Raw genomic sequence first — 14,130 nt, 5'->3', positions numbered from 1 at the left:
TAAACTGAACAGTATCAAACCCAAAAAACTGAATGCACACCCTAACATGTAAGGGGTTTCACACAATGGAGGTTTTACCTAGGTTTGGGCCCTCCCTTCTAGGGTAACACCCTACTCCTGTTGGATGTTTCTCTCTTGTATGATGTGGTTACAATGTGTGATCTTGTCGATCTGCTTGGAGCTATTGAGCTGCTAAGAACTTGCTAAAACTTGTCTAGAATTTATCCTAGCTTCTTCTTATATAGGGGTGACGAAGCAGCATGATATGATGAGAAATATTAGCACACAGAGAATGCTAACATAAACCAGCAAGCATATTCATGTGGTATTCAGATGCACTGCAGTCAGTTGCTTAAAATTGGGTGAGGGAGAGGGGGCTCCATGGACATCATTTATTCATTCAAAACAATCCCAGCCAAAGGGTAGAGTGTCATTTAAGAAATTTGACAACAAGAATCAAAGCGCATTGAAGAGTGCTTTTATGAAAAGATAAAAGCGTTCAAAGAAACAAAAAAGGAGGAGCTTTTTTTATCAACAAATTTCCTTTCTTTTCCTTATATTATATATTATGAACATGACAGGAATTGCCAAAAACTCAACAATGCCTGATAGGCCAATAAAAAAAAAGGTTAATGGCCTCACACACCAGCTGCTGAGATCACAACTCGCCACACTGACACAATCAATTGGACTTATTGTCACTCGCTCCTGTACTTGAGAAAAATCTCGCAACCCCTCATGACAAACACTGAAAGAAAGCCAAGAAAAAAATACACAATCATTTTAGGAATCTCTACTTCGTACCAGAGTGTCTACCGTTTGATGAAAGCCTTCTGCTATCGCTACCACTTAAAGGTTGCCTTCCAGATCTGTTTTGTCCATTTGAGGCTTTTCTTGACGCTGATGGTATTTGGGAGTGACTTGGTGTCCTGATATAAAGAAAATGAAAGAAAAAAATATTAATCTTTAGGTAGAAAACTTGATAAGTCTTATGCAATGGTCTGCTATTCTGTCCCTGTATATCAATCCTTAATTTCACTATTTTCAAATATATCACAAAACTGGGCGAAATTAAAAGAAAATAATATGTTCAGGTAATGATTTTCTAAAGGCGTGTCCAAATAATTTTAGAAAATTCATTCAGAAGATCCAACATTAAAATTCCTATTGCCTTCTAAGAGGTGAGAGGTTATTACTTACACAACATTTGCTACCATTCAAGGGCAAGGAAGACTTTTGGTTACATATTAAATGAAGTACATCTGGGTATAATTAACTATCCTTCTAATGTATAGATCTCAACAGAAAAAATTAATTGTGTCGTGGAGCTCCTACGTTTTTTTTAAGATGCATCAATGAATTACTCCCTCTGTCCGATAATATAAGAACATTTTTGTAGTGTGAAAAACGTTCTTATATTATGGAACGGAGGGAGAACTAATTTTGCCATAAATGGTAACCTAATATTCCATGTCAAATACAAGCATAAAATTGAGAAAGATAAGCATAGACGTCGTCGGAATCGTAAAATGTATTTCAGATACAAATCATACAAAAAAAAATTGGAGTTCAAATATCTCCAAATAATTACTCCCTCCAATCCATAACAAGTGTCATGGTTTTAGTTCAAATTTGAACTAAAAAATTCTTTAGTTCGAAAGTAGATCTTTTTTTTAATATTAATCTTACAATAGTATAAGAACATGTTGTTTCTACGTTATCAATGTACATTTACAGTCATAATCATATCCTACCAAAAACATTTTGAAATGAAATACACGAAAAATCTTAGCTTCTAGTGGTAACCATATCATACCAAAAATATTATTTTGGTATTCATATGAGTCAAGAAAACAGTTTCACATGATGTAAAGGAATAACTAGAGCATCAAAAATCTTCCTTCTCTACTCACTAAAATAAAAATGCCCTTCAAAACAGTTTACTCTTGATCCATGGACGACTAACATTAAGCTCTCCTCTTACTTCTTAGGTGGTAAGTGGGCCGTCCTAACAGAGATCTTAGATGAAACAATATGTACTTGCGGATATGCGGTCCATGCTAATGAAATTCCAGAAGTCTAGAAGCTCTGTGATCAAACTTGGCAAACAACATTCTCGAAATTCGTTGTCATCCATGTTCATCAATGAAATTTTCCTCTTAAATAATGCACTGGCCAACCTGTATCGCCCAATCACTAATTTTACTAGGTGGCTGATCATGTGCTTTGTTTCCCATTCTACTAATCAAATTAATACACAACTTTGTTTGCTGTAATGTTAACTGCATTAACGCAAAAATGCTTACCTTGTATCTGAGGCCTCTCTTATTTTCGTTTGTGGTTTCTTTATCTTTGACCCACTTTGAATAACTGAACTGTTTATGCTTGAAACATTGAACTGCCAAAGTGCATCTGATTCTGAGGAATCACTCGTTGCAACGTCAATATCATCGGAATCATCAGTATTCGTTGAGCAAAATCGAGGTCTTTGCTGCTCATCTCTCAAACCTGAATGGTATCTTTGGTAAAAGAAGTCAGGAAGAGCCGTGTTGTCTCCTTCCCAATCACCAAGAGAGTGATTGTTGTTCACCACAACCTTATCTACCCAGTCCCCACAAACTGTTTCCCTCTCTTCTCCCATCTGAAAATTCACCCTTGAATTGCTATCTGGCCACGAAGGAGAATCATTTGATGCTAATAAATCCTGAAGATCAAAGCTTGGTTTCTTTTGTCTCAATTTAGGATTGGGTCTAACCTGTAGAAAAATCAAACCACACATGATTGTAGAAATACTGAATGCGTCAGCTGAAAGGACAGTGAAGTACAATCAGTGCACTAAGATTACATGCAGAACTTTTACTTCTATGTGGATCATTCAGTTTATGTGCAAGATCTGATGCAGAAGTTAATGGCATTATTACCTCTATGTTTCCGACATCCTCCATTGGTTGCCTGAAGTTAGCTTGGCCAGGCAGCAAATCACAACTGCCCTGTCGCCTATTTGAAAAAACAGGAGAAGGCATCTTCGTGTTTAATGCTTCAGAGTTGCGAGTAATGTTTTGCTCCGATCCTGAATCTTTCATTTGTAATGCTGTTTTCAGTCGAGAAATCTGAATAGTAATAGCGATTGTGAATGTCTTGAATAATAAAGGACAGTAAGAAAGGAACATATAGTATAGTAGCAGGAAAAAACCTGCTCCTTGAGCTCTTTAACTTCTCCAGATTCTTTATTAAGTCGAGCAGCACCAAGTTCAACCGTAGAAACACGCTCGGCAAACTTCAAGGTGCTTATGGTTTCTCCTACAGCATCACTTTCCGGGCTTATATGAACAAACATCAAGGTTTTGGCCTGGCCTCCTGTTAATACATTGATGTAGGACAATGAAAAACAATGCAAATTGTACTCAATAGTCTGATGTACTAAGAATTGCAGGAGAGTCATCTTACCGAGAGAATCTTGGAGGAGTTGTGTTAATTTACTATTCCTGTAGGGTACGTGAGCATTCTTCTGGGCAAGTGAAGCAATTACATCCCCTAAGGCTGACAATGATTTGTTAATATGCTGTGCTTCTTTTAACCTTTCTCCGGTGACCTCTGACTTGTCAACCCGCTCGCTGCCTGCAAGATCAACTAAATGCATGCAGCCACGGATAATGTTCCCTGATGTCAAATCTTTTCCTTGGACATGAACAGTTAAACAACTGCAAGTTTACAAGAATATTTCATTACATTCCATAATTACTTTGAAGTAATTCTGTTGCACAGAAAAGGTTGTGAAGTCACCTGTGGGAACGACTACTCCGGTCGTTTAACGCAGTGGCACCCACAGTGCGATTCCTGTGTCCAATGTTCATCAGTTCCATTACATCCATCGTCGACGCCACACGGACAAGGCTTGCATCCGGCACATTAATTCCATTTTGAGAATTATTCCGAATCTCTAATGTATATATTTGTTAAAGAAAATTATTGGTATGACAGTATAAGGATTTTCGTGAAAGCAATGTTTTAAAAAGAAACTGACACAATTTGACAGAAATATGATTTCAGTAAGGATATCTTTTGTTGAGACCATCACTGATGAGGAGATCCCTGACTTGTTCATTGTAAATCTCGATCATTTGCACAGCAATATCATAGACAAAGGTTCCTTTTCTTTTTTCAGCAAGGTTAAATAGGTCCCCAAGTGCCCGATAGTTTACACCTTGGGTTTGCTCAGTCATATTCTTGGGTCCACTCTACATAAAACCAAAAGAGAAGATGTTAAGAATAAAGAAGGCCTGCGTGATAAATAGGTATTACATACAGAAATTGTTGGCATTGTGCTATTGTCCTCACTACTCACCATTGTGAATGTCTTGCCTGATCCAGTTTGGCCGTATGCAAAGATACAAACGTTGTACCCATCAAGAACAGAGCGAATAAGGGGTTGAGTATCTAAGAATACCTCATCTGCACGACAGAATTTCCTGTGAATTTACTTCCACATAAGATACTGAAAAAAACAAGGACATGGTAAACTACCTTGAGTTGAAGATGGTCCGAAAACCTTGTTGAAGCTAAACGATTTCCGGCCATCCTTTCCAGATTTCGAAGGAGTAATAATCGTAATATTTCCATCATCAATGCAGCCCACAGTGGATGAACTTACTTGTCCAGGTAAAAAGGGTCGTATCCTACAATACACCCTGATACTACCTAGAGACATGACATACAAAAGAAATTTCATATTTTAGGCAATAATTTTTCTCAGTGTACCAAAATTTCCTTAATTGGATCAGAAACTGGGTGTAAACATTTATTCAAACAAGCATACCTTTAAGATCTTGCACTTGATTGTACAGTTTTCTATTTTCTTCAAGAACTTTGTGGTAACCGGAGGCAGCATGTGCAAGGCTAAACAGATGCCTTCCTGAAATTAATTTTGCAAATAGTGATGTGCTAAGTGAAATTATATCAAAGTAGCAGTGAACCACCGAAAGTACACTCATATACGGAAGAGGATTTGTAGCACCGGGGTGCTCCACCCCCCTATATGAACATCAAGTTCAAAAAATACAGGGAAATTTAAAAAAAAAACTGTGATTTTGGGATATCAAACTTCGGTGTCCAACCTACTTTCGTGTGAAATTTCGTGAAAAAATACCAGGAAATGTATCCGAGGCAAAAAAGACAAAAAAATCCTATGTACAGAAAAAAACTGTTAGAATAGATTTTAGTTCAGACTGTATTTCCTTCGCCACGGATACTTTTCCTGGTATTTTTTCACGAAACTTCACACGGGAGCAGATTGGGCACCCAGGTTTGATATCCCCAAATTCCAGATTTTTTTGAATTTTTTTGCTATTTTTAATATTCAATATTCATATAGGGGTGTGGAGCACCCAGGAGCTCCTGTGTATTTCCCACTCATATACCTAATATGTTGAGGTCCTCAGAGTACTTCATTTGTATAAACTCCATACCCGCTCTTGTTGTTTGAAGATTAGCCTTAAGATCCTATAGACAAGAAACATGAACAGCACTGTAACCGCTGTCAAGAATTATGCAAGGAAATGAATACTAAAATATTACCTCAAGATGCTTTGACTGCTGTTGGAGAATTGAGTGTTGCTTCAGTGCCACCTTCCCTGATGCTTCTTTTTTTGTTTGTTTATGCTTGGAGTAAATCTCTGATGTATCCATCTACAGAGGATAATACAAAATTTAACGTTGGGTGAAAGCCAAAAAAAATAGTAAATGGTAATCCTAACTATCACTGTTAGCAGCAGACGTACTTACTAGAGGAGTAAAACAAAAAACATTGTTGAAGCATAAAGAAGAGTAAGTTATAGCTTGCCTTTCTCTCACTAAAATTAGGAGTGGCCTCGACGAGAACCTTAGATTTGGAGAAGCATTTGGTGCTGTCTGTGCCATTTTTCAGAGCAGCTTTCACCTGTCCCAACGGATTGATTTTGGTTATCACATTGCCAATTGCAAGCACAACGTAGAAGGATACCAAAAACAAGAGACAAATACAGAGGAAAGGACACTGAACATACCAATTCATTTTGGCTCTTCAAGCGATTCTCGAATTCATCGACGAGTTTACCCAGCATCGACTCTAAGAGCTGCATGCAAACAACACAACGGATGAAAAGGGAATCCAAATGGCATACGTATGTCCCATTGAATCAGTAATAAGCCATCAAAAGAAAATTGGGGAAGCAGATTGACCAACCTGCGGAACTTCATCTGGCCTCTTGTCGGACAAAACCGCGCTGACCAGCATTTTCAGCGGACGTGACCTCGACTGTTTCAAGACAATAATGCATCAAGCCACTAAGCATTTAAGCAGATTCCATGTAACAAATTAAGACGAAAAACAAACGGGGCAGTGCATGGAGCTGACCATGTCACCGCAATCAAGATGAGCATCGCCATTGAATCCAGCATCCTCATAGGGCGCTTCCCCCTCGTTCATGGATTGGCACCTCCGGAAAGGCTCCGAGTTCTTCCTCACCAAGGACTTGCCGGAAGCCGAGGGTTTCAAGTTCCCCCCGTATTTCCACAGCCCGGTGCCCCCGCATTGCTTCCAGTCGCCGTACGACTTCAATGCCAGCACGCAGTTCACCACCCTGGCGTTCTTCCCTCCCTGCGCTCAGAAAGGCAAAAGGGAAGAAAAAAAGGCGCAATCAGGGTCACAGCACAGCTCCACGAGAGAGTGCGTCTAAAGCAAAGATGCCCGTCATAAGCGCTTTGCTGGAGCTGCAAGCAAGGCCGCGTGGGGGCGACTACGCGGCACACGGGGGCGGCCCGACAACGAACCTGCTCCAAATCGGAGGCCTCGAAGCACGGCAAGCCGATCTCCTGCGCCGCCACCAGGAAGTTGCGCACGTTCTCGAAGTACTGGAACGCCGACAGCGCGGCGCCGTCGACCGAGTCCGCCGTGACCACCTGCGCGTAGCGTCACTTGTTGTCAGCAGAGCAGAGGCGAGCGGCGGGGGCGGATCAAACTGACGAACACAACGAGTGCGCGCTTGCCTTCTGGACCGCGCCTGGGTGGACCCTGTTGAGCGCGCTGCAGAGGATCTGGCCGTTGCGCAGGCCGAGGCGGAACTCCTCCTCCGACGGCTCCTCCGGCAGGTCCCGCCCGGCGACGGCCCCCACGGTGCGGCGCAGCCACCCGGCCGCCTCGTTCCGCCTAGCCGCTGCAGCAAGCAGCGAAGCAAACTCATTCAGCAACAGGCGCGCGCGGCACAAATAACTGAAAAAACAGGTGGCGACGCGAGAGCGGGCGGGAGGGGAGCGCTGACCGGCTTCCCCCGTCCTGCGCGAGGCGAGGTCGCGGTCGCTGAGGCGGCAGCCGTGCTCCCGCAGCACGTCCTCCACCACGGCGGCCGCGGAGAGCGAGAAGAGCGACGCCGCCTCCGCCATCCGGGGCGCCCGGTTTTCGGTTTGAAAAATGGACGGTGGAATTAGGCCGTCGCGGAGTCCATCAACGCTCTCTTTCTCTGCGTGGTGGTTTTGTGGGGATGGTTATAATGGAGGGAGGGGAGCCGGAGAGGTGGGAGCTTTGTGGGTAGCGGCGACGCTGCTTGCCCGCCTGCTTTCCTTTCGGCTCCTTCGGGTTTAACAAACACAAACAATTGTGGTTAGTGGAGCGGAATGGGGATTTATATATTTCTCGTCCTCCCTTTCGCCTCCTCCGCCTTTCGTTCTCTTCGCCGTTCTGGGGTTTTGTTCGAGTAAAATGCACTCTGCTCTCCACGGCCATGTTGATTTGATTGCTCTGCCTCCGCAACTATTCACTGCTTTTTTTACACTGCTAATCGCTGTCATTTCTTTTCAATCTGTTCAGCTAAGACAACAGCCAACAATAAGCAGTTATTATGATTCTTTTCCAATATGATATGATCCTTGCAGGTAGGAGCGCCAACAGATGATTTGACTCTTGATGAAACATACGGTGGATCCTTTTAAAAATGGGGGATCAAGTACTAAACCAAATCAATAATGTAGGACGTGGAGTTAATTTTAAAGAAAGCATGTTGGGGCAGTGTAGGGCGTGTACAATGGAGTATTCTAAAGTTTAAAACAAATCTGAAAATGAATAGAAATGTATCTTTTTTTAACACAATACAGACGCAAGTGCTCATATACACGCGCATACACTCACCCCTATGAACGCACACACGCACAGCCTACCCCTATGAGCACCTTCGAAAGACTGAGCTGGCATATCATCTTGAAATTTATGAAGTCAGCGTAGGCAGAGTCCCTCTAACCATCCAACCACAGGTTGGTTCGCGAATAGAAATGTACCTAGGATGTATAATACATTTCTGTAAGTTTTCATGTTGGAATGTGTTTTGGTGCAAACTACATATTAATGGGATATTTGGTTTGTGACTAAGATTGTCTTAACTTGCCACGCCTAACATTAGGCAAGTTCGATCAATTTATGAGTGTGTTTGGTTCAAGCCTTACCTTAGTCAAAATGTTTTCTGCCACACCAGGGCTTCGTATCATACACTCAAAAGCCGCGGCAAGATTTCCTTACGCTGCGGTTGGATGTCTGTATTGGAGGCCTCTGTATTGAATTGGTTTCAATACCAAGTCAATAAAGAAATTGTAATGGACATGAATAAAAAATCGATTGTTTGGATGATGTATTGGATCGATTTTGGACCGTTGTTCGAATGCCAAATAGCCGAATTGAAAGTTTGGGAATACGAAATCCAATTCAGGACTTCAATACGAACATCCAAAAACGGCGTTAGACTCGTCAACTTGTGGCTCTCATTTTATTTAGCCAAACTTAGGCAAGCTTGGCAAAAACAAGTGTATGCCGACTGTGACATTGCAAGATCTGGAACCAAATAGCCCCTAAAATACAAAATCATGTGTTTCTAGCACATGCACCATTCACTATAAAAGTTTATGATTTCTTTTTTTTGTCCAGCTCACACCAAAATGTATATCATGAAATTTTACAGATATGTAGTGTACATATCTATATACATCTGCATTTTTTCTATTTTTTTAGAAATTTTAACATATGATTTTCAGTTTTCAAAAAAATTGAGATAATAATAATGCCACAAAGGTTGTTCCTACATGTTCCCGAAAAAAATGCCACACAATTGCTTGCTTACATTTTGCGAAAACGTACATGTCTGTTTACACAGGGGGTATATATACTAGTACCTGCCGCCTAGCCGTTGACAAGGTCGTGTCGGCGTTTTTCGATGACCCACAACATGACTTTACCCATTTCAATACTCAAACTCGGTATATTTGACATACTAGTAAGCCAAGTCACACGACTGATATACTTTTAATTCAGAAGAAAAGGATTGGTACTTCTCCCCACTCAAAATGCATGCGACTTTGCCAATTGGAATGCCAACTGTTCTTCGACCCATAATTTGTTTTTCTGCCATTTTTGTTCCTAGGCTAGGATCATTCCGTCCAATCGTACGTGCACAGGACACGGGGACTATATATAGGAATGAAACGTCAAAAGAGCAAAGTTTTTGGCAAGTTTCACGTACCATGAGCGAAATATGACCAATGCAGGAAATGAATGGGAGATGGAGTGTTACACTCAGCCGTACCTACCGTGGCCATCACTAACTAACTTTGCAGTGTACGAGTAATCATTATTTTCGTTGTTGCGTGGGGCAGCGTACGATTAATCTCGGGATCACCACCAACTCAGCATGTTTGACCTTGCCTTGCGTTACGATCCACCCAACCCGTAGGGCACTCATCGGGATAAGAAGGGATGCCACGAGATTTTTTTTCCAGCTACAGTAGTTCTTGAGAAAAGGGATTTCAGCTCGTCTTTTAGTTATTTGGCTTCTTTATTCCTTGTTTTAACAAAAAGAAATATTTACGTTTGAAGTGCATGCTGTCATTAGTGCTGCTATGTAATAAACCAAGGGTATTCAGTTCGCATCTAGCTTATCTCCTCCACGAGCAACTCCTCCGTTCTCGCCTCCTTGCGCCGCCGCTGATTCACCTTGTCTTCAGTGGTCTTAGGGCCGTGGAGGCATGATGGACCTCGGCCCTTGCAGGTGCGAGGGTTCCTGCTTTATTTTTAGGTGTATTTTTAGGGTTGGTTAGGATTTGTGTCCTGTTTAGGAAGACGAGACGGCGGTGGCTCTTTGTAGTCGGAATAAGGTCCTCCCTGCCTAGTCCCCATTCCGACAGTGCGTACAACATTCTCCGGAGGCATGTGGAAGTGTGTCTCCGGCGGATCTTGTGGGATTCGGTCGGTGTTGGTCTTCGATGGATCTTCATAGATCCAGTCTTGGCGCGTCTACGTTCGTGTGTCTATAAGTTGGATTCTTTCTATCTACGCTTCTCTTCATCGGCGATGGTTGTTGTTCTGGTCCGTTGGTCCTGTGGGGCCTTAGCATGATGACTTTTCGACTATCTACTACAACAAGTATTGCCCGGCTTCGTTGAAGGAGGGGTGATGATGGTGGCATGCCTTTGACTTACTTTAGTGCTTATAGTCGTCGCTAGGTGATCGATGGATCTAGATATAATTTTTGTTATTTCCGCTGTTTTTTATACTAGCATGATAGTTAATGATTGGATTGAAAGTTTTAAAAAAAAAATGCATGCTGTCATTAATTGCCTGTCGCATGTTCCCGTGAATCCCACTCACGCTCGAGAAGTTTCAGTGCGATGGGGGTATTAGAGCATCCCAATTGCTTCCACAAAAGTGAAGCACAATTATTACCGTTTTGAAGCGTAGATTAGTATAGTTATGTTTTTTTCTCGTAAAGCACAATTGTATTCCTAGCGTGAAAGTTGTTGGAGAACGTAGCATACAATTTTAAAAAATTTCTAGGAGATGCATAACAACATGAGGGGAACATTGTGTCCACGTACCCTCGTAGACCGAAAGCGGAAGCATTAGTTTAACGCGGTTGATGTAGTCGAACGTCTTCTCAATTCAACCGATCAAGTACCGAACGTACGTCGCCTCCGAGTTCTGCACACGTTCTGCTCGATGACGTCCCTCGAACTCTTGATCCAGCAAAGTGTCGAGGTAGAGTTCCGTCAGCACGACGGCGTGGTGACGGTGATAGCGAAGTGATCCGCGCAGGGCTTCGCCTAAGCACTACTTGAATATGACTGGAGGCGTAAACTATGGAGGGGGCCGCCGCACACGGCTAACAATGTTTGTTGTGTGTTCTAGGCACCCCCTCCCCACATATATATAGGTGGGAGGGGGAGGCGGACAGCCATGGGCGCCCCAAGTAGGAGGAATCCTACTTGGGGGCCTCCTCCAATTCGGCCTCCCCCTTTCCTTATCTTCAGAGGGGGAAGGAAAGAGGGGACAGGGGAAAGGAAGGGGGATCATATTCCCTCTATTTCCTTTCCTCCTCCCCTTTTCCTTTCTCCACTTAGGCCGGCCCATATGGGGGCGCACCAGCCCCTTAAGGGCTGGTCTGTCCCGCCCTTGGCCCAATAAGGCCCATATCTTTGTCGGGGGGTGCCTGGAACCCCTTCCGGTGACCCGATACGTACCCGGTACCCCCAGAACACTTCTGGTGTCCGAATACTATCATCCTATATATGAATCTTTACCTCTCGACCATTTCGAGACTCCTCGTCATGTCTGTGATCTCATCCGGGACTCCGAACAACATTTGGTCACCAAATCACATAACTCATATAATGCAAAATCGTCATCGAAACGTTAATCGTGCGGACCCTGCGGGTTCGAGAAATATGTAGACATGATCGAGACACATCTCTGATCAATAACCAACAAAGGAACCTGGATGCTCATATTGGTTCCTACATATTCTACGAAGATCTTTATCGGTCAAACCGCAATGACAACATACGTCATTCCTTTTGTCATCGGTATGTTACTTGCCCGAGATTCGGTCGTCAGTATCTTCATACCTAGTTCAATCTCGTTACCGGCAAGTTGTTGGGGAACGTAGTAATTTCAAAAAAATTCCCACGCACACGCAAGATCATGGTGATGCATAGCAACGAGAAGGGAGAGTGTTGTCCACGTACCCTCGTAGACCGAAAGCGGAAGCGTTATGACAACGCGGTTGATGTAGTCGTACGTCTTCACAATCGACCGATCCTAGTACCGAATGTACGGCACCTCCGCGATCTGCACACGTTCAGCCCGGTGACGTCCCACGAACTCACGATGCAGCAGAGTGTCGAGGGAGAGCTTCGTCAGCACGACGGCGTGATGACGGTGATGATGAAGCTACCGGCGTAGGGCTTCGCCTAAGCACTACGACGATATGACCGAGGTGGATTATGGTAGAGGGGGCACCGCACACGGCTAAGAGATCAATGATCAACTTGTGCGTCTATGGGGTGCCCCCTCCCCCGTATATAAAGGAGTGGAGGAGGGGGAGGGCCGGCCCTCCTATGGCGCGCCCCATGGGGAGTCCTACTCCCACCGGGAGTGGGATTCCCACCGGGAGTAGGATTCCCCCCTTCCATGTAGTAGGAGTAGGAGAGAAGGAAGGAGGAGAGAGGGAGAAGGAAAAGGGGGGCACTGCCCCCCCTTCCTAGTCCAATTCGGACTAGAGGGGGAGGGGCGCGCGACCTGCCCTTGCTGCCCCTCTCTCTCTCCACTAAGGCCCATAAGGCCCATTACACTACCCGGGGGGTTCCGGTAACCCCCCTGGTACTCCGGTATATGTCCAAACTCACTCGGAACCCTTCCGATGTCCAAACATAGTCATCCAATATATCGATCTTTGTGTCTCGACCATTTCGAGACTCCTAGTCATGTCCGTGATCATATCCGGGACTCCGAACTACCTTCGGTACATCAAAACACATAAACTCATAATACCGATTGTCACCGAACGTTAAGCGTGCGGACCCTACGGGTTCAAGAACTATGTAGACATGACCGAGACTCGTCTCCGGTCAATAACCAATAGCGGAACCTGGATGCTCATATTGGTTCCTACATATTCTACGAAGATCTTTATCGGTCAAACCGCATAACAACATACGTTGTTCCCTTTGTCATCGGTATGTTACTTGCCCGAGATTCGATCATCGGTATCTCAATACCTAGTTCAATCTCGTTACCGGGAAGTCTCTTTACTCGTTCCGTAATGCATCATCCCGCAACTAACTCATTAGTTACATTGCTTGCAAGGCTTATAGTGATGTGCATTACCGAGAGGGCCCAGAGATACCTCTCCGACAATCGGAGTGACAAATCCTAATCTTGATCTATGCCAACTCAACAAGTACCATCGGAGACAGTCGTAGAGCAGCTTTATAATCACCCAGTTACGTTGTGACGTTTGGTAGCACACAAAGTGTTCCTTCGGTATTCGGGAGTTGCATAATCTCATAGTCATAGGAACATGTATAAGTCATGAAGAAAGCAATAGCAATATACTAAACGATCAAATGCTAAGCTAACGGAATGGGTCAAGTCAATCACATCATTCTCTAATGATGTGATCCAGTTAATCAAATGACAACTCATGTCTATGGCTAGGAAACTTAACCATTTTCGATTCAACGAGCTAGTCAAGTACAGGCATACTAGTGACACTCTGTTTGTCTATGTATCCACACATGTACTAAGTTTCCGGTAAATACAATTCTAGCATGAATAATAAACATTTATCATGATATAAGGAAATATAAATAACAACTTTATTATTGCCTCTAGGGCATTTTTCCTTCAGTCTCCCACTTGCGCTAGAGTCAATAATCTTGTTCACATCGCCATGTGATTTAACACGAATAATTCACATCACCATGTTGAAAGAACATGCGGTGCCCCCATGTTTGGTTTTGGTAATTGATGACAATCTCTATGGACTAATGGTTGCCTTGAGTTATATTTGAAGGATTTGTCCATAGGCATTTCTTGAAGTTCATGTGTTGGTTTCAAGGAGTTTATGTGGTGACCAAGGTGTTATTAAGGAATTATCCAAAGATTGGTCATGTGAGAGTTGAGCTTATTGCAAGCATGTCTTGGAGAAGAAGATTGTGTGATCATTCATGTATATCTTCAAGACATCATCCAAATGAAGAGAGTTGAAAAGATTCATGGTTGATCAAGACTAAGTCAAGAGTGAATCAACTTGATCAACTCACAAAGCGTAGAAGATGTAC

The 14,130-nt window shown here is 43.3% G+C and overlaps 1 protein-coding gene across 1 annotated transcript; it reads right to left on the bottom strand.

Annotated features, from left to right (window-relative positions):
* Positions 1 to 584: 584 nt before the first annotated feature.
* Positions 585 to 7,629, bottom strand: LOC109785116 (kinesin-like protein KIN-14F). Its single transcript, XM_020343724.4, has 19 exons — positions 7,296 to 7,629; positions 7,024 to 7,190; positions 6,808 to 6,936; positions 6,392 to 6,634; positions 6,221 to 6,292; positions 6,042 to 6,110; positions 5,840 to 5,935; positions 5,575 to 5,685; positions 5,418 to 5,499; positions 4,817 to 4,912; positions 4,525 to 4,698; positions 4,346 to 4,452; positions 4,060 to 4,238; positions 3,784 to 3,945; positions 3,448 to 3,701; positions 3,194 to 3,357; positions 2,922 to 3,110; positions 2,307 to 2,755; positions 585 to 929 (listed from the first exon to the last, which is right to left on the bottom strand). The coding sequence occupies exons 1-19, from the start codon at positions 7,414 to 7,416 to the stop codon at positions 794 to 796; spliced, it is 3,000 nt and encodes a 999-aa protein (XP_020199313.1). The 5' UTR covers positions 7,417 to 7,629; the 3' UTR covers positions 585 to 793.
* Positions 7,630 to 14,130: the final 6,501 nt, after the last annotated feature.

This window comes from Aegilops tauschii, chromosome 4, assembly GCF_002575655.3.
Source record: "Aegilops tauschii subsp. strangulata cultivar AL8/78 chromosome 4, Aet v6.0, whole genome shotgun sequence".
Taxonomy (NCBI): Eukaryota; Viridiplantae; Streptophyta; class Magnoliopsida; order Poales; family Poaceae; genus Aegilops; species Aegilops tauschii.
Note: the sequence above shows the minus strand (reverse complement) of the source record. Positions and strands in the feature narration are given on the sequence as shown.

Excerpts from the sequence above, each read along its gene's own strand:
- LOC109785116 (XM_020343724.4), bottom strand. The coding sequence starts at position 7,416 with ATGGCGGAGGCGGCGTCGCTCTTCTCGCTCTCCGCGGCCGCCGTGGTG. Across the intron at positions 5,500-5,574 it reads AGCAGTCAAAGCATCTTGAG|GATCTTAAGGCTAATCTTCA; the intron begins GTAATATTTTAG and ends TCTTGTCTATAG. Across the intron at positions 3,358-3,447 it reads ACTCCTCCAAGATTCTCTCG|GAGGCCAGGCCAAAACCTTG; the intron begins GTAAGATGACTC and ends ATGTATTAACAG.